The sequence below is a fragment of the Anticarsia gemmatalis genome, chromosome 26 (genome assembly GCF_050436995.1).
Source record: "Anticarsia gemmatalis isolate Benzon Research Colony breed Stoneville strain chromosome 26, ilAntGemm2 primary, whole genome shotgun sequence".
Taxonomy (NCBI): Eukaryota; Metazoa; Arthropoda; class Insecta; order Lepidoptera; family Erebidae; genus Anticarsia; species Anticarsia gemmatalis.
In genome coordinates, this window is record NC_134770.1 from 3628932 (window position 1) to 3649326 (window position 20395).

The 20395-nt window shown below is 35.5% G+C and overlaps 2 protein-coding genes across 15 annotated transcripts in view; one reads left to right on the forward strand and one right to left on the reverse strand.

Moving 5' to 3' along the window:
• Positions 1–20395, reverse strand: part of RyR (Ryanodine receptor) — a 167703-nt gene that overhangs the window by 23951 nt on the left and 123357 nt on the right. For 7 of the 13 annotated variants that reach the window (XM_076131809.1, XM_076131799.1, XM_076131810.1 and 4 more), the window contains 19 exons: positions 20111–20185; positions 19603–19820; positions 19138–19275; positions 16657–16674; positions 15455–15611; positions 14603–14925; positions 13401–13555; positions 12612–12789; positions 11829–11964; positions 5766–5890; positions 5386–5506; positions 4851–5040; positions 4192–4441; positions 3708–3852; positions 3254–3366; positions 3074–3145; positions 1381–1539; positions 675–902; positions 72–184 (listed from right to left, as the gene is read on the reverse strand). In XM_076131809.1, coding sequence (XP_075987924.1) covers positions 72–184; positions 675–902; positions 1381–1539; positions 3074–3145; positions 3254–3366; positions 3708–3852; positions 4192–4441; positions 4851–5040; positions 5386–5506; positions 5766–5890; positions 11829–11964; positions 12612–12789; positions 13401–13555; positions 14603–14925; positions 15455–15611; positions 16657–16674; positions 19138–19275; positions 19603–19820; positions 20111–20185 — 2914 coding nt within the window. Of the gene's footprint in view, positions 1–71; positions 185–674; positions 903–1380; positions 1540–2515; positions 2531–3073; positions 3146–3253; positions 3367–3707; positions 3853–4191; positions 4442–4850; positions 5041–5385; positions 5507–5765; positions 5891–11828; positions 11965–12611; positions 12790–13400; positions 13556–14602; positions 14926–15454; positions 15612–16656; positions 16675–19137; positions 19276–19602; positions 19821–20110; positions 20186–20395 lie in introns of all 13 variants that reach the window. The other 6 variants (XM_076131802.1, XM_076131807.1, XM_076131801.1 and 3 more) reach the window with 2 other exon arrangements.
• On the forward strand, positions 6261–11376 carry LOC142984192 (uncharacterized). Of its 2 annotated transcripts, none has more exons than XM_076131622.1 (7): positions 6261–6414; positions 6500–7273; positions 7509–7658; positions 8093–8573; positions 9408–9469; positions 10010–10183; positions 10706–11376. In XM_076131622.1, the coding sequence occupies exons 1-7, from the start codon at positions 6367–6369 to the stop codon at positions 10919–10921; spliced, it is 1905 nt and encodes a 634-aa protein (XP_075987737.1). In that variant the 5' UTR covers positions 6261–6366; the 3' UTR covers positions 10922–11376. The 2 variants fall into 2 exon arrangements, with proteins under 2 accessions (XP_075987737.1, XP_075987738.1); XM_076131623.1 differs by lacking the exon at positions 8093–8573 and adding an exon at positions 8964–9108.

The following is a 20395-nucleotide window of genomic DNA, read 5'->3' on the forward strand; positions in this document are numbered from 1 at the left end:
ATAATTAGTAAGAACACCACACAAAAACGTTGATTAATATTGAACAACAAGTCACGACTCGGGAACAGAACCTCGGCAGTGAATGTAGAGACGTCTGTCTGAAGCAGGCGATGACGGCGCGCTTACGTTGTATCGACACCACCGAGCGGTACACGTTCTTACTCATTTGTTGAGGATGGTCGATCTAAGTACATTGTTGGGGGTAAATACATATACAGATACATAAATATAGTGAGCGTCTAAAGTAAATAATAAAAAAAAAAATTAGAAAAAAAAAACTGATTAAACTAATATGCAACGCGTTGCATACGTCCGAAAAATTGGTTGTCAACGAGTTGACTATCAATTTGAAACTTAACGAGTATAAAAACGCCATAAAAAGTAGTGCATAATTAAAATCAACTAAAGCCTTAACCTGATAACCAAATCATAAATCTATTGCAAACAGATTTAGGTCTAAAAGATTTGGACTTGACTTTATCAATTGAATTTCCACTAGTCTAATATGGCTCTGACCAGATTATTGCAGAAAAAACATATTCTTAGACGGGAACACTACGACATAAACCCAATTAAATAAAAAGACTATCCTCTTTTTAACTTCATAGGCAAATTAGTCTACTGCCCATCTCCTACTTCCAAAAGAATCAAAATAAAATCTATAACAAACTTACCATATGTAATCCGAACAGCACTTTACTCATCGCAACGATCCTCTCCACAGTATCGTCTATAATCTTGGCTTTATTCTCAGCCGTCTCGACTGTGATGTTAGTCTTAGACTTAGACCCGAGTTTAGAGTACAAGTAGTGTTGCCAAGACATCTCGTCCGCTGGATCTATCTTGTCGGGGAGAGTGAGTTGTGTTTTGGCGAATTCTGCTACGTCTTGTTCGGACATTTTCTGGAAGAAACAATCTTGCTATAGTTTACGTTAGCTTTCATGAAAATATAAAGAATAACATAGTCTTTGACATCACATTTGCCCTTTTCGTATTTTCAGAACTTATTTTTTTAACATTTTATTTCTGAACATTTTGAAGCATATGTAAATCTTTGTAAAAAGGTACAATCACACCTAAGCAGTGCAACAGTTTATGCGACGTGTGTAATTTATATTTTAATAATTTAAGTTCCGTGTAGAAGTTTAATCCACAGGAGCTATAGGGCATTTAGCTATATTAAAGTAGCATTCCAATTTATTTAACTCTCCCCTTTTCTCTCTATATTTTCAAGCCAACTACATCTCCATTTATAGCAGCCTAGCCGACAGTACTAGCCGAACCGAAATCATACCCCAATTTTACTTTTCAATAAAACATAGTATAACCTTCACACATTTACACAAAAGCTAAGAAAAGTACTAGCAGATAGTACCATACCTTTAGGAACCTGTCTTTACAATGCTGCACGAGCTCCTGCTCTCTGCCGGCGAAAAGATTGAGTCCCACAGGCAACAGTCTCTTGAGACAGGCCACCATCAGCGAAGCCTGCACCTCCTTGTCCTTGTCACGCTTCTTGTCGCGGTGCTTCTTCTTTTTCTGTTCAGTTTGTTTTTGTGTGAGAGCGAGCGAGATCGATATATAGGGCTGCCATTCGTTGAACAATTTTGAAGAGTACCGACAACTTTTTGACTTAAAAGGTATTTGGTTATGTTTCGGATCCATTGACAATATTTTAGAAAAAGAGAAAGATTTATTTATTTATGCTTTGATATAATTCAACTAGACGATAATGAAACCTTATTGAGGTGTGCGATTTTAATTATAAAAATGTGGATGAACGATATAATTTAAAGAATAGTTTTTAAAATAGTTTTATTATAATCGTTTTTGCAATTTCATGAAATGTTAAGATTATTACATGAAATTATCAAAAAACGTACGGATGGCAGCACTATTTATAACAAAGAAGTAATACGACCAACTTGATGTAAACAATTTTCATGAAAGCAAAATCAATCATGATACGCCAATCAAGTTAAACAAATATCTGTTATCAAAAGAGATTTCCTTTCACAACACAACAATTTAAAATCTTCAAGCCAATCACTTCAAATTATAATTTAACAAGAGTTTTAAATATTTGAGACAGTTGTAGAAAAGACGGGCACAGAAGTAATAAATATATTTATTTAAAAACTTCGATTAAGAATTAAAACATTTAATTGAAATGAGAAAACATTACCATGATTTTGACAGTGGTCAATTTACGCCCATAATTTAAGGTTAATCAATCCTAAAATATGGGCGTGATTGACACCTGTCAATCATATAGTAAAACGAGAAAACAGTCTCAGTGTTTGTATACATATAGCTCAAAACCAATCAAACAATATAATCAATTATTTATGTCAATCACAAGGGTATTTGGTCATATTGTAGGGATGATGCAAGGGGTGGAAATACAACAATTTTCACGTGAACCATAACCTGAGTTTGACTGAGATTGATGGACCATTCTCAATCGTGGCCATCAATCAGACAGTCAATCGATCAATCGGCCTTGGATACTTACGACTGCCTTTTTCATCTAGACATAAGTAATTGTGTGTGTTAGTTTCTATATCTCCGGATTATTATATGAAAAGGTTCTTTTTTACATCTTTATATAATTTAAATGTCTATTACAAAGATTAGTCAATAATTACAGGGAAATAAAGAACAAAGGGGCAAATCGTGGTGTTTTAACTTACGAGGTAAATAATTTATTATATACTTCACATTTGGACGATAGTATTTCGATGTTATCGAATCTAACGTTAGTTATTGCGATACAAATCGACAAAGTCGATATATATTACTATATAACACAGAAAATAACAATTAATATAAACATATTTTAGGATTCATGTAGAATAGGTTTTATTGACATGGGAATAATAATAATTTGTATCCCTACCGATTTTGATTCGTAAATTAACGAAGATAAAGTCGAAGAATCAAATACTAAAATTTTATATTGTTATGCCAACAGCTTTCGTTAATACTTTTGCACAATTTTAAAACAGAATTTTGTATTGCTTCCTGATGTATTTTACTATCAAAAGTTAAAATAAAATTTGTATGAAAATACCTTGCCGCCTCCTTGAGGTGTTCCATCCACCACTGCTGTTACTCTCCTGGTCGCAGTTGGCATGATCAGCACCTATTGTTAACAATTAAAACAATTCAATACACGGTAAGACATATTAATAACATTATACTCCTGATAATGCTATTTCATTTCGCAATACAACATTCTGTTCTGCCTTACCATGTTGTCAATCTCGTTGGCAGAGATGAAGTTCTGTTCCTCCTTCAAGAAGTACTGACTCTTCGACCAGATGTTGAAGATCTCAGCCACGTGGTTGTATAGCTCTTCCGCCTCTGTAAGACAAAATATGTTTAAAGGAATTGGCTGTCATCCATCACAATGCCGTGGTAGAGTTGATAGCGAAGTAAACTTAACTTGCTTTATTTAAAAATCTAAGCTTCGAAGACAGACTTGTGGCCTATCATTAGAATTACAATTACAATATAAAAAATATAAAACCCATTGACACACCCAAAAAATAAGCTTCTCCATTTTCTACCATCGACCATCATCATGATCACATGGTCAGAAAAATGCCAAAATACGAAAGTAATCGATCCTCTAAAATCTCTTCCCAATCTTCAATAATAAAGCCACCATTTCCAAAAGCAGTTTGTCATATTAATATACAAACCTGGTACATTATTCCTAAGCCAGTGGTTTCTCTGCAGATCCACGTATTTGATGAGCAGCGGATAGAACGAGTAAATATCACGAACCAACAGTTGCCAGTCCTCTTGGATCTGAGACTCAACTTGTGATGTGTCGTCGGTTGAAGACTGAGAAAAAAATATTACTTTAATTTAGAGACCACTCGACTAAATATAATAAACCTTATTACTCAATACCTAGATACATTAATTAGAACAGCAAAAAAATACGAAATGTTCAGCGCAAATCGCTACTCCATGGGACTCAAACCAACATAACCTTTTTTAGAACCCAGGTGTCAGCTACCCGAAAATCTTAATACCGGTACCAAAACTGTAAAAATTTTTTAAAGTCTCAACCAAGTCAGAAACTTAGAAAAATAGATTATTACTCCCCTTTTAGAGTAGTAGAATTCAAAATCTAAGTAGGTACTTCACATTACTTCAAGAATTGTTTAAAAAAGTTACCTTAATAAAACCTCTCAAGCTCTCCTCCTTATGGAACATATTATCGGTCCTCTTCCTGACTCTCTCAGCGAGAGGCAAAAAGGAGTCCCTGAGCAGTTCCTCTGAGGAGTTGATAATGATCTGCTGCGTGTAGGTCGCGATGCGCGTCATCCAGGGCGCGTTCTCGTTGCCAATGTTCTTCTTGATCAGTTTAAGGACGTTTTTCAGGAGTTGGTTCATGTGTTCGGCTGTCACCATGGTTACGTGGTTGCTGGAGAACAGAAGATTATTAGTCTAAAGTAAAAATACTATTTTTGAGGACATCCATCAGTTAGTTTTTATTGTTTGAGTTTAATGTTATGTTTTGAAGTAGGTTTTTTCTTTGTTTCCGTGAATTTCCGTATCATGGTTAATAATATATGTTAAGAATAAGTGGCAGACGTGGCAGTGGTGGTGCTTGTTGTAGTTTGAATTAGGTATGTGTTGCCTGCGATTGAACAATTCAGAAGTACCAGATCTTTAAATCTGTGCGATTTATTTAATCCCTTCGTTGAAAATTATTTGTTCGTTTGTAGCTAACCGAGATGCATGAAGATTGACCTTTACTGCGTAGTATTTTTTTTAATGAAAGTGCTGTATTTAGGAGATGGATTATAATGTACGAGATATCTTGAGCTTACCCTCCAGTAGGCGTGACATTGTCAGGTCCCTGTGCCCACCAGAACGGCAGGTAAGAGCACAACAACGGCAGCACCACATCAATGATGTGAGGCGCTTCATTGTATGTCTTATCTGACTCCACGAACTGATCCACTTCACCCAGGATCGTCTCCAATGTGGGCATTTGTTGTTCCATTTTCTGCATTATGTCTGGGGAGATAAGGTGGAAAATTTATTGACATGATGACATGACTTAGAGTGGTTTCAGGATGCGCAGGACACTAATTAGCTCAGAGGTCGGGGTGCTATTTTAAGAATAAAATAAATAATACTGCTGACCACAAGGTCTTGAGAAATCTTCTAAGCACCCCATTTCTGTGAATGGAAATTCTTAGTAGCGCCCTAAAATGTTGCTACTCAGTAAATAAGTAACCTATAGAAAACTCCTTTTAAAGGTTCCTCGGAAATTTGCTTTAACGAAAAGTAATTTATGCAACAATGAATCTTTTTCTATCCACTCGGGAAAGATAAAAATTTTACATCAATTTTCTTTACCTTGTGCTTCCAGCGAGTGATCAGCGATCCTGTTGAGCAGTGAGAACTGGTTGTGTTTGTTGAGATGCGGCTCCAAGAACGCCACGGGGAATGTTGAGCTGAACGCGCCCAGGCACGAACCCTGCACATAATACACGTTATTATGACCAAATTTCTTTAAAACATAGATAACACCTACAAAACGGTCCTCTTTCTGAAAAACTTGTTCCATATTTCCCGGAGAAGTAAGTAATGGTGTGAGAAGGGCTCAAAGAAGATCAATATATGTATATTAATACAACCACACATTTTACTATACCGTACTGCTTCTGTAAGGAGCTGCATGGGAAAGCAAAATGTGTGGTTGTCAGTCATTCTTAGGTAGAAGAACAGTAACTCACCAAAGCAGGCTTATGTCTTTCAATCTCAGTCTTAAGGTACTTTCTCTCGTGTGTGAGCGACGCGTCAGTGCCCAGCGCGTACAGCGAACCCAACATCTTGTACGATGCCACTTGGATTTCATCCACTGCAGACAAACACAATATATTATTGTTCAACTACCGTATTAATTAAATGTAAAAAACGAATACCTAACACCGTTAGGTTTACTCTTGCGGTAGACAAAACAGTTACTTAATTCTGAGAAGTAGATTTTAATATCCAGTAGATTAATCATAGAGATTTTTTTTTGCGTTCATAAGTACATAATGTAGGTACATCAATTACATCTGCCGTTCTGGTGGTGACGAAATTCCTATTATATTATTGATTGGTAATCTAATTTTCATTGGGCTGCTTTAGTAAATGCTACATTATTACTTAAGAGAAAAACGAAGGAACTTCATATAAGAAAAAATGTTATATGTGTACTTTAATACAAATAATCGAGATAAGAGAATTATGTGAAGCAATAAATAACTCATAAAACAGTGAACAAACAATGCGACAAGTGGTCGCGTGGAAATAAAATTGTTATCGTAGCTTGTCGATTTACTATTTTAAATGTTGATTTATAGTTTGAGTTGTCCTGTGCTTTTCTTAGCCATATTGGTAAGAGAGAAAGAAAAATAAATTGTAAAGATAGAAAACGATAATTCATCAATTTTAATTTTAATATTGTTGATTGCTTTTTCAGATAGTAAAAATAAATGCACACAATTCACCAAATATGTCCGAGGCAATATTTGCCGACGTCATTAAAAACATAACTAGAGTGAACAAGGTTCTTCAAGAACTAATCACTAACTATGAACATTTGCAAAACATGTACAAGTCTCAAGACAGTCTCGATTCTTCCGACGAATCTAGTGAGAAAAAAACCAAACCTTTAAGAAAAAATATAACGAACGCAACAAAACATGAAAACAAAGACTTCCCTGCAACGAAAATGGTATGGTCTGATTCAGAATCTGAAGGTAATTCTGAAGAAAATAATGAAATTAAACCTAAAAGGAGCAAATCGACTCATACTACTGGTACAGCAAAAGAAATATCTAGAAAACCACACGATCTCAAGTTAAATAAAGAGCATAACAAAGAAACTAAAGTAGTACGCTCAGACAAAAGTTCAAAGAAGACAAAAGCAGAAATAATATTTATAAATAAGAACGCGAAAGAAGCCGAAGTAAAGACAACTACTGATAAAGACACTACTGTTAAAAAAACGAGATTTAGTATCCAGCATTCAGTTACTAGTAAAGTCCAAGAGAAAAATGGAAAACACGATCGACCTGAAAGAAATAACGTTACCAAGACTCATATAAAGCACAAAGCAAAGAATGAGACTTTAAGAGAGCTCGGCCCAACTCCACGCAATGATGATACGAAAACGATAATAATTGAAGCTAATATAAATCAGGCTCTGAAGGTAGTCCCTAAACAGAATAAAAAACACTTGCGAAATAATGATGTAAGTATTTACAGTTCAATATACGAGAAACTAATGCCTGAGAGTTGTAACTATTGTTTTTCGTAGGTTTGATTTCAGGACTTGACAAATCGCCGTAGAAATTTTAAAACAGTCTATTTTAGAATCTGAAAAGTGATGGTTTGGCAAGAAAACGACAAAACTAAATAAGTATTATACAAGATAGGAAAAATGTAATCCGGGTTTGTAATATAATTATTCATTACTATTGTTTTAGCCTCCTAAAGATAAAAGAAAGAAGACCAGTACGATAGATTCATCTGATTCAGATGACGTGGCTATAAACAAGGATATGTTTAAAGCAGATGTATTGAGGAAGGCATATGGAGACGCGTGTTTGAAACTTGTTATTAGAAAATGTCACAAGGTAAAGTTCAATCAGGGTAAAGTTTTATCAATATCATCGTTACTTGAATGATAAATATCATATCAAATATTTATCATTGTTAAGTAACGCTTCTATAGTCTAACGACATAGTGGGGCTAAGCATATAAAATGCGCGGTTGGTGGAATTTGGAACGTTAATCTCTTGCTGAATTAATCAGGGAAAGGTGCCTGTTTCCTACGGCTATTTTAATTTTGAATAGAAACACAATTAATAATCATAATCTCTATACATCGTGCCAACCTGGCTCTTTAGTAAGTTCTTGGATGTATAATCGAAGATAATATTGAGAAAAGTTGCTTATTCATAGTTGAAAGGTATTACAGAGTAGGGAGCGTATATTAGAAGGTATAAACGTTTGACTTGATTTGCCAATGATATTAGGTAATCTACGATATTTTTTTTTGTTTCTAAGGCGTGTAAATCAGTACTTAAATCAGTATGTAGAACAAGTAAATGTTCGAGTGAATTTAAGAAATTGTACGACAGAGGATCAAGGACAGGTTGTATCCAAGCTTTTCAAAAGGCAAGTTCAGGTGATGATAATAAGCCTATTGATGAAGAGACATCAGTTAACTGGTCTGAAGACGATGAAGATGAAAAAGAAGCAAGTGAAAATAAAGAACCAAATGGTAATAAAGAACCAGGTGATAAAGATGATGATGACAATCCAGTAATTTTAGATAAAGACGATACAAGAGCCAAAATACATCATACTTATGAGTCTCCGCTCAAACTGAAAGATCAATCTATTGATAAAACGAGAGCCGGTGATATAAGACCTATTTCAAGACAATCTCATGATAAAAATATTAAACTTGGAACTTCTATTGAAAGGAGAATTAAGAAAGATAAAGTAAAGAAACGGAAATATAAGTTACAAATATTTAGGAGAGGTATTTTTGAAGCTTTTCGAGATCGTTTTTCTTTAGTGGGACCACCAGCTGTCCTATTATACTATTTAATTAAGTAAAACTGACACTTATGTTTTATCAAATATCAGGCGTATTATATCATTAATGATGCATAATTTAATTTGTTCATGTTATATACAATACCTACTTTATTGAAGTCGGGAAAAAGAAGACTTGCGTTCAAATACTATACAGGGTGTAACATTTTTGAAACTGAATGTCTTGAAATTTTATAAACAGTTATACGAATAAATTATATTTAGTCTTACAGTACTTTATTTGTTATCCGACGCGACGTTTCGACTAAGTTACACCGGTCATAGTCACGGGTAGACTGATAATATTATTTAGAAGTATTTTTGTTTGTTTTAGGCATGCGAAAAAACACTAAAAGTCGTGTGTCGGAACGCTAAGTGCTTAACAGAATTCAAAGATGAATTTAAAGTAAGCAGTAAGGAAAAATGTGGGGAACTGTTTGCTGATGTGGCGCGATCTGGTTCTTCAAAGAAGGATACCTGTTTGTATTCTAAAATCGTATTTGAACGTAAATCTTCTTAAAAAAATGATAGAAATTTCATTGAAATCGTGATTTTGATGGCCAGTTTCATCACTTACGGATCAGTTAGCTTTAAAATGTGGATTTCTGTAGATTCTTTGTAGTCTCTTTATCTATCAAAATTATCAGACATTTTTATCCGTGAGTCGCGAAATGGATTCTAAATCTGTACAATACTTATTTCTGTATGCTGGTGGTCCCACGTGTTACGTTATCTAAGGAAAACCATATAACCTTAAAAATATTTTTCTTCATTACAGCCAATGATGGGCCTACGAATTATGAGTATTTGGCTATATGTCGGATACCGCAAAAGGACTCGGTAAGAATAAAAAACTTACTACTTTCTGCACCTACTTACTGTAACCAATGGTATAGAGGTCAGGTTAAGCAATAAACCGCATAAAATTTTCTAGCCAGGATATAAGACTATCCACAGTATATTTTTTACCTGACTTAACTTAATACTCCATTTTACTATCCTACTAATATTATAAACGCGAAAGTTTGTGGGAATGTACATATGTATGTATGGATGTTTGTTTCACGCAAATACTACAGAACCGATTACGATGACATTTGGTATACAGTTAGCTGGAGACCCAAAATAACACATAGGCTACTTTTTATTCCGGAGTTCCCGAGGGGTTGGGATTTACACAGGAAGGGATTCCACGCGGGCGAAGTCGCGGGTGGTCTTTTTCAATGATTTTAACAAACGGGTGTGACCTTCTTTATCGCATATTAGACTACTTGGTCTTGCATGGTAGGCACTTAGGCAGGCGTCGGAAGAAGATGTGATTTTATATAAGTATGTTTGTATCTTGTGATTTACATAATTATTTTTATTGATGTCTTGCAGCAAATTACTTCAAAGAGCGACAACCGCACCAGCAACCTAACTCTTCTAAGAGCCAGATATGAGAAGGAATGCGTGAAAACGTCCCGGGAGAAATGCAAGGATGCCTGCACTTTCGCATACAATAAAGTTTGTGAGAAATACAATTGTGACAAACGAAGGATTAATAAGTTTAAGGTGATTATTATTTTTTATTTTTTTTAACCCATTACTGTCCCACTGCAGGGTAAGGGTCTCCTCCCAAGCGAGGGGGAGGGGCTAGGCCTTGAGTCCATCACGCTGGCCAAGTGCGGGTTGGGGTGATTATTATATTTTAACTTTATCTCTGAGAGTGAGTATTGTTTGCAAGGGAATAAAATTTTGTTATTTGCCAATTTCATGTTGTTTCAATTTGTTGATTTGGTAGGCAAGTTTTACTTTAAAAACGCGTCAGACAAGTTTACTTTGGCATTTAGCTATATTATGGTACATAAAAAAGGTACAGGTACATTAAATGTTGTAAAATGAAGTACCATACCGCCTCTGTTTGTACACGACTATCTGAAATGGGATTTCATTGAAGTCATACCGGTGAAATTACTGCTTCAAGATTGAGCAAAATGCGTCTGTCGCATAGACCATCAAATAAATTACCTTTTCTTCTATGGTTTCTGTTCAAAAATTTTATGAAGGTCATAAAACAGTTTCTTTTGTTTCCAGTCTAGCTGTAAGAACTATTGCAAAGCGGCGTTCAAAGTGGAGAAGCGTGCAAAGAAGTTTAAATCCCGCAGCCGTAGTGATAGTGACAGCGATAGTGATAGCGACAGTGACTCCGAGACACATAGCGACAGTCACAGTAAGAGTCACAAGAAAAGTCACAGTGACAGTCACGAGTCTGATAGTGATAGTGATGATGATGATGATGACTCGCGTTAGAGCGAAATATTGTGTACGAATAAATATCTGTAGATTTATTTATAGTCATTCAATTACCTATATTTATCGTTTCTATCACATCATATTACGACTTTTTTAAAGGACTATATCTAAATCCCGCAGCCGTAGTGATAGTGACAGCGATAGTGATAGCGACAGTGACTCCGAGACACATAGCGACAGTCACAGCAAGAGTCACAAGAAAAGTCATAGTGACAGTCACGAGTCTGATAGTGATGATGATGATGATGATGATGATGATGATGATGACTCGCGTTAATAATAGTGTGAAATGTTCTGTACAAATAAATATCTGTAGATCTATTTATAGTCATTCAATTACCTATATTTTCTAGCACATCATATTACGGATTTTTTAAAGGACCATATCTAAATCCCGCAGTCATAGTGATAGTGATAGCGACAGTGACTCCGAGACACATAGCGACAGTCACAGCAAGAGTCACAAGAAAAGTCACAGTGACAGTCACGAGTCTGAGAGTGATAGTGATGATGATGATGATGACTCGCGTTAATGATAGTGTGAAATGTTCTGTACAAATAAATATATTCTATAGATTTTATAGACATTCATTGATTGACATTGATCTATCGTTTCTATCACATCATTTTACGAATTTTTTAAAGGACCATAGTCAAAAGTGGATGGCTTAGATTCCATATACCAAGGAGTGAAATAATCTGAACATTACTTACACACATTATATTATTCTACACAGAGATTTAAATAAAATAAAAGGGGGTCAGGGAATGAGTATTCTTGTGAAAACTGTTTCTAGGCACGCTTAGCTTCATCACGACATTTTGCTTCTCCGCTAACTTAAATCAAATTTAATAAACTTATATGTCAAATTAAAAACACACAAGTTGTAATATATGTACTTACATAACAAGTCCGCGCCGTACTCGCAGTTAGCTAGATGGTCGAACATAGCTGTGAGTATCGGTAGAAGCACTCCATTGATGTAGCCCAATGACGTAGACGTCTTAAGATGCGTGCCTCGAAGATGCGCGTATTTACCCTATAACAATAAGCGAAGTATATTTATAGCAACCATTTTATTTGCACATAAAGTTAATCAATATTTTGAAAACACAGGTTCATTATAAGATGGAGGTCAATTTGAATGAAGAAATGATGTCTGAGGAATATGCCATCATCATTTTCCATTGGTTTAAATAATATATCAAACTATCAAAAACCATTACATTTTTTTTGCTCTTTAGTACTGTAATGTCATATTATTATGTCATAGGTTGCCAAACGATACGTGCACGTGCATATACGCACGTATCATACGGTGAGCGTATACGCCGCACAATACGTTCATTGCGTAACACATGCACTTAATATTAAATCTTTGAATTAAATTAATACCGTAATAGTAACTTGTTTGTTTGTTTGTCGTGTGGTTAGTGGTCAACCTAGTGTCAAAGTTGTTTAAGCCGCTCGAGAGGCCTTTGACGTGGCTTAACGACTGTTATCTTAGTAGACAACAGCCGGGACCGACTTTTTACGTGCCCTTCGAAGCACGGAGACGCCCAGCTCAAATACCACTATGCGGTCACCCATCTATGGAATGACCGCGCCAACGGTTGCTTAACCCACAGATCGTTTACCGACCGGTGAGCGCAACTGGCTATGGGCGCTCATAGTAACTATGCTTACCTCAGAAAGATTAAGTATCGTATGTCCGACGTCATCAGCCACGTTATTGAAGAAGGTCAACATAGATGTTCTGATGAACTCGGGACAGTTCTTCACGAGGGATTTAGCGTCGATGCCCTTTACTAGCACTTGTAGACAACGCACTGTTATACGCACGTCGGGACCGAAGGCTGCCAGTCTAAAAAAGGAAGAAAAATAATTTAGAGATTATTTCATTTAATTTGTCGCTAGTGTCGGACGTCGCGTTGACTCTGGTGATCGCTAAAATCATCGCTGTCAAGCGCTTGTACCAATGCAAGTTCCACAGCATTACACTGAGCGATTACCATTGTTTTTGTGCAGCTGCGAAGTGCATCTGCACACACGCCTTGCTTTTTTACCTAATTTTAATTATTTTTTTTGCTGTATGTTGCATAAGCATGGTGTGCAAAAAATAAAAAAAAATCTTCTATTTGAGGGTCATGCAATATCATTAGAATAACCTAAATACGTATCTCATCCATCGTTCTCAGCTGACTTGACAGACGCTGAACTTAACCACTTGACTGTAAGCGGTATATAGCTAGTTTAAAATTTAACCCCTCTGGAAAAGTTGAGTGCGGCTTTCTCAGAATCTTAAAACACCAGTCTTTCTTTAAACCAACTGTATCTGCAGCTTTTTGGCTTGTATAGTTTGAGAAGATTACGAATCGATAGTTAAGAACGCAGCAATTTTATTGTAGAGGTATATACTTGTAAGAAAACTAAACTGAGACATAATATTCCTTATCAGTTCTTATTTTCACTTACCTAGACCGTAGCAAGCTAGCCAGCTTACAGAACAGTGCTGCAACCATTTCTTTCTCCTTCAAGCTAGCAGCTCCAACGTTATTCGTAGCCGTCGCCACCGCTATGAAGTAGTTACGATGCGTGGAGAAATACTTCTCCATAAGTGGCAGTACGACCTGCAAACCAAATTGTACTTTAGCAACTTGCATTTAAGAATGATTTTGATTTTTCATGCTTGGTTGATAGGCTGTTTTATGTTGGGTCTTGTGTGAAATAATAAGCGTTCTGGTATCTAAATACGATGCGTGTAGAATATGTCCAGGTTTTATGTAAGAATGTCTCACTATATTTTTCGGTGGTTTTGCTCAATTTTGTATGACACATGTTCTGCATCAAGCACGCATGTATACGTTCATATAACATACGTGCACGTGTAATAAATGATGCTCAGTGTTAATCTAGGAAACTAAAGTGGTAGTGTGTAGTTGTTTACTATAATTTGTGTCATTAAGAGTTTGTTTATCGTGTGCTGGAGTATATCTTTGTGTTAAATCAAAGGCTATGACAATGTGCCTTTTTTCGTAAAATACATGTGCTTAGGAATCAATTTAATCAAGTTGGCAAAATGTGATTAGGAAAGTAGTGTATAAAGTTTCGCATGTTTGTAAAAAGGTATGTGGCGAAGCAAAAAATAATACATTCAAAATACTAGTGAATATTACTGCAAGGCACTTTTACGAGTGCAAAGTATACTGTCAGCATGGTTTAAATGTTTTGTGACACTAGTTGTCTGTACCTTCTTGAAATATTTTAGTTCCGACTTGTGTTGCTTGGAAATTAATAGAAATTAGACGTCAGAGGATAAAAATAAGTGCTCATAGAAAAAATCGATGTAGGTTTAATTGTTAAAATGTGGTTACGTCTACGGTCTAACATTTACTTTATGAATATTTTTTAATAGCTTTAAACGCATATTTACTTGAAGTTACCTAAAACTGACTTTGAAAAGTATTTTTATTTCAAGTTTAAATTAAATGGTGCACAAAAACATGCAGAAAGTTAAAATTATAGCTTCACCATAAATTATAAACTATTCAATAGATATAGAGAAAGATGCATAAAAAAATACATCGTTATTGGAAATACTATTTGTTGAACAAACTAATACTGGTCTGAGTCATAGTTTATCGCTAATATTCTAACAAAACAAAAAATAAACTCACCTTAGAAAAGAACTTAATATCCCTGGTACTAGTTTTAAAACTGCTTCTCCTACTAAACGTGGTCGAAGGTTTCAACAGCTTCATATTGATCGTAGCTCTATCAATATACTGGATCAACTTCTCGAGCAGCGAGTAAGCGAATCTGAGCTCTATTGCTACGCCCGTAGTGGTCTGTTCCGTACTGTCGGTCACCTTGCTCGGCCTGTGGAGCTTGTAGCCCTGATATTGAAGGTATTTGAGGAATTCTTGAGAACGTTCGCGATCCTTCTTCTTTTCTTTGTCTGTGAGGAGGTCGTAGGGCACTAGTTGGGGGTGGATACCACCTGGGGGAAAGAAAAAGATTATATTAGCATTGAGATCTATGAAAAAAAAAATCTGGAGATAGATATTTTGAAGATGCTATACGATAATCCTAATAATATTATAATTGCGAAAGTTTATGAGCATGTATGTTACTCTTTTACACGAATACTACTGAAACGTTTACGATGAAGTTTGGTATGTAGGTAGCTGAAGACCAAGAATAACACAAAGGCTATTTTATTTTGTCCACGTGGAGGGAGTTGCAGGTGGCCCCTTGTCATATAATAATTCGAAACAACCATGTTATTACAAAATTATAGCATACATTTACCATGATACATCTCCGCTTGTTGGAGCCATTTATATGACATCACTTTATATCAGTGGAATCTCTTTTTTTGTATTACGAAGTTAGAAAATCTCTTGAAAAATATGAATTGTCAACTCACTACATAAATCCACTTTTCATTAACTGACTATTATGCTATGACGTTACAAGATGTAAGAGATAAACAAAATATTCTTCATCTCTATCACTCCCGCACTCACCTCCATTAGTAACCAGTTCCTCCTTCTTCTTCTTCGCCCAGATGTCGTGAGCGTTCTCAGCCAGACGTTCAGCCATGTTCTGCATCTCTCTCGACAGCGTCAAGTTGGTCATGTCGACTGGATGCGGATTGTAGTTGAATGGCGTCGCTGAGTCCGTCTGATAAAAGAGTAATTCGTTTCATATTTAAGAAAATAATGTTGTCAATATTTGTGAACGAGAAATAAGTAGTTGCTGAAGCATAAAATATATATCGGACTAATAATACTATAGTGTAGTAACTCAAAATACATCGACACAACTACAACTAGACTTAACACTATAACCATACCGTATTTTTTTATTTATTTGTAACAAAATAATATTTTATATTTCATCTTTAAATCACAGAGCATTATTTATTTTTGTACCTACCCATAATAGGGAGAAATAAATAAGCTTCTCGTCGATTCTGAAAGAATTGTATTTTGAGTTACAGCACTGTTGCATTATTAGTGCTATATGCATATATTATTCTTATTTGGAGTTTATATGGTTCAAAGCTCAAAGTCTATATTACTTTCATCATTGAACCAGCATGTGTGCGTATACGTGTACACTGTACGTACACTTATTGACGGTACTTATTTGAATCTTGAATTCGCACAAGACCCAAATATGCACTGACGATAGGCTAAGTAAAAAAATGCTTAAATAAATAAAATATTGGAAATTGTTAAGAAGAGGATAGACAAAAGTGCATTTCTAATATCTACTAAGAACTAGAAGCCAACTTATTCAACGTAATTCAGTTGGTTTTTTCATATCTAAGAGCATCTAGAAATCTAAAGCCATCATTTTGCCCCTCATGTCCCCTCTTGGGCTTTTCTGATGGCCATTCTACGATGTGTACAGGCTGAATTTAGCATAATTTAACAATGTTTTTTACTATATCATTGCACAATTTAACATAACTTGGGAAGCAAAGGAGCATTGTTTACATCGAGACTATAATCATTTAAAATTATCTAATATTTGTTTGTTGATATCTTTAAATGTTTACTTTTCTAATTGTTTTGGATTTTATACGATCTGTTGTTATGGTTCTAAAACTACATACAGACAATAAAAGTACTTTGTACGAAGTTTACGAAATAAAGGATATTTTGAATTTGACATAAAGTCAGCCTGTACACTTTCACCAAGTAATAACTCAGTAACTCACCACAATATCAGGAGGGCGCTGTACGTTGCGGGGATATGAAAACAACACACACAGTCAAGTGGGGAACATGCTCAGATTCATCGTTCATTCATTCGTTCAAGGGAAGGTATTCATTCGGTAAAATTCAAAAGTAAGTAATTTTGTGAGGTGTGTTTCCATTTATGTGACCTATATTTTTCTATAACCCTTGATAATCTGCTTTAATCTTAATAATATAAATAAGTAAATAATACTAAAAGTTTATACAGATAACGAGAGATCTTAAGAATTATCTATCAAATAATCATGACTTATTCTCGATTATATCAAAATTACCCCGATAAAAACGAAAGATTGCAAAAGATTTCGAGACTAATTCGAAAACTAAAGGGGTTAATAACAATAAATACTAATTGACGATATTCTAAACTAGCTGACCCGTGCGGCTCTGCTCGCGTGAATTTCGTACTGTTGCTTATTCGTTTGAGCACGCGAATTGCGAAGCACTACACACCTACACATAAAAATGCTAACAACTCTTTTGTCATCTAATGGTTATTTACGAAAGGGACCCGAAGAGCACACACTGTGACACAGACTCAGGCAGGCCTGATTTCCTGTGGTTACCTTCTTTTCCGCTCTCGTCTGTATCCGTACAAGTTTACAGTGTAAAATATAATACCTTATTATACACTGACCATTGCTTACCCGTCTGGATTCAGAATATTATTATAGGTACAGACAGACCTATCTGCGCCGGAGCTCTTCACACGCGTAATAATGTTGGTATACTTGCGATGATACGTCCGAAACCGCGTAACCCGTTATTATTTTTTATATTTCATCCGTTGTTTATTTTTCAAAACTTACGACATAGTCTGTTTCATAGCTATCCAATTTATTACCTTAATGCAACCAATTACAACAAAACAAACTACAACGCCATCTGTTAGTTGCGGCGAACATCGACAACAAACGAAATTACTCGATTTGCCATCTAGGATATCCCGATCGCACCGGAACATTTTTGAGTAATATATCATACAACATTTATGTTTGAAAATCTTATAAATGTATAGCCTGTTTCAAAGGTATTTTTTTAACAATAAAGCAATCAAAATAAATTAAATTTAGGAAAAACATGCTGTGTTGCGGACTATATCGCCATCTATTGGTTGGTGCGAACAACAGGTATCGATACGGCAGGCACCGCGTTAACTATATGCGAATGTTGTGAAATGGATTGCAACGCCATCTATGGTCTTTTTAGGGAAACGCAGGTTCAAACGAATTCTACGTATTTTTTTCAATTTTCTAAAATTCTATGAAATTTTATGCGATAAAAAGTATCCCAATAGTTGCTCCACTACTTATTCTATGCATATACCAAATTTCAGTGCATTCTATCCGGTAGTTTTTACGTGATAGCGTAACATACAGACGGAGGACAGACAGACAGACAGACAGACAGAAAAGAAAATTATAAATTGCAGATTCGGTATCAGTATCCGTTACTAATTTTTTTTTTTTTTTTTTTTATAAAAGACAACTCCCGCACTAAGAATTGCTCTTGTGTCGCGGGGACTTTTACATACATACAAACAACGGACACAAAGCACAACCAGACCCGAAACAATTATTTGTGGATCGCACAAATAATTGTTCCGTGTGGGAATCGAACCCACGACCTCCCGACGCAGTGATATTGGCGTGGTGACCTAAACCACTGCGCCACGTAGTCAAACATCCCCCATTGGTTTTTTTTTAATATATTCAATGTACAGAATTGACCTCTCTACAGATTTATTATAAGTATAGATAACAGGTTTAAGAAAAGCGGTAATTGTAATCAAATACCTGTGACCTGTGTGAGGGTTATTTAACATTTTTGAAATAACTCTCTTCACTACCGTTTTTACGAAGGTAAATGGAAACACACAAGGTAATCATGCCAATCGGTGCTTAAGAGACGTGATACGTGGTGTGCTTAAACAAAATAATCTAAGTGCGAACAAGAAAATAGGTACCGTTTCCTTTCCTGTTTGCTCGGTTTCGTCCTGAATGCGTGCGCAAACCTTTGTCTTAATACTATTACTTAATGCAAATAATCAGGTAATTAATAATAATACCATGGGATCGGTTAATCACTAAAACGAAAGAGTAAACAAAATCCTAGGAACACACATATGTATCATCTAAGGTATTCATATCTTCGGGGCAAACCAAAAAACATATCAAATATACATTCTCTCTTCAAAAACACATTCTTCTACATAAAAAAAAACTTAATGATTAATAACATTGCCATTCGTTATACTGGGCAATATTATTTAGCTGCTTGGTGATGACTACTTGGCCAACATGGTAGACTCAAGGTCTAACCCCTCCCTCATTACGGGAGGAGACCCTTCTCCAGCAGTGGGACAATAATGGGTTTAATTTTTCATTATTCATTGTTTAGGAGCTATGTAAAACAACTCTTAAAGGTATCAAAGTACTTACGCCTCCAGATTTAGACTGTCTCCTCATGGAACTACGGTTGGTGCTTGGGATGTCCACTTCGGAATGTTCTACTGACCAGCCGATAGCGAGAAGTGCTTTGAGGGATTCACGAACTGGTTCCTTGTAGCGCTCCTTCTCCTGTGATTTAAGTAGAAAACGGTTATAAACCAACCTGAGTAAATTATTGACTACTTACGTCAAAAGTCGGGTTCAATTCTTAGGACTAGCAAAACTGTCATTAATGCTTTCCAATTATTATTTATTAGTTTACATAGCCGTGTCACCTAGTACATAGGAGTCCAACAATATATAAGGTAGAATGGAGGGATTTTTTAAAACCATCTGCTAGCTAATCATCCTTTAGATATGTCATGTAACAGAGAAAAAAGTCTGAATCAATGTGGTCATATTTAGAAGGACATTCATTAGAGGTACAATTTTTACCAAAAGTTAATTGATACTCACATAATCATTCAACATATTATACGGCTTCAACCTCGGGTGAGTCTTCTGTGAGTCAGACCACGCCTCTCCGTACACCCAACCATTCTCTATCTTTCTAGAAGCCCAAGCATCGTGGTAATGTTCTGAGAACTTCTGTACTATGGTGTTTAAGTCGTTGTTCAAGGCTACTGATGATGTGTTGATCGGTTGCGGGTCGTATTGAGGATTGTCTGAACCACCTGTGAAAATGTTTATTTGTATTAATGGTTAAGTACGGTGAGGTGACGTAAGTAACGCCATCTGTCGGTGTCACGTTAAACTAGTAAGCTAATGACAGGTTCTGAATCGCACTATTTAAGTATAAAGAACGAATATCAATAGGCCCTGTTGGATATTTATCAAATGAGCACGATCTTAACAAAGTGAATAGTTCTTTAATATATTTTATTACGATGAAAGTTGGATACCGATATTACAAAAACTCAATATTTAACCTAACCTCTAACCAAACGATATAATGATAAATTACCTGTAGTCTGTTCTTTGCCGTAGAACTCATCATCGTAGTTCTTAGAAAGCGAGTAGTCGGGCGGTAGAGCACAACCTGTAAAAGAAGTTATTTGTTAGACGAAAATATGAGTGCAACATACTACTACTACTACTATCTTGAAACAGTAACTTACACAAAAACTCCGAAAAATAAATTCATTACATACAAAATTTATTAAAGAAAAGTTTAAGCGTAACAGATTCCTGGTTAACCTAAACAACTTACGGACATAACTTTAACTTTTGGTTTTGCTTAAAACAATGT

Bases quoted from the DNA above. Each gene is read 5' to 3' on its own strand.
- LOC142984192 (XM_076131622.1), top strand. From the start codon at position 6,367: ATGTTGATTTATAGTTTGAGTTGTCCTGTGCTTTTCTTAGCCATATTG. The intron at 6,415-6,499 runs GTAAGAGAGAAA...TTGCTTTTTCAG, and splicing joins TGCTTTTCTTAGCCATATTG to ATAGTAAAAATAAATGCACA. The intron at 8,574-9,407 runs GTATTTTTGAAG...TCTTCATTACAG, and splicing joins GTTACAAATATTTAGGAGAG to CCAATGATGGGCCTACGAAT.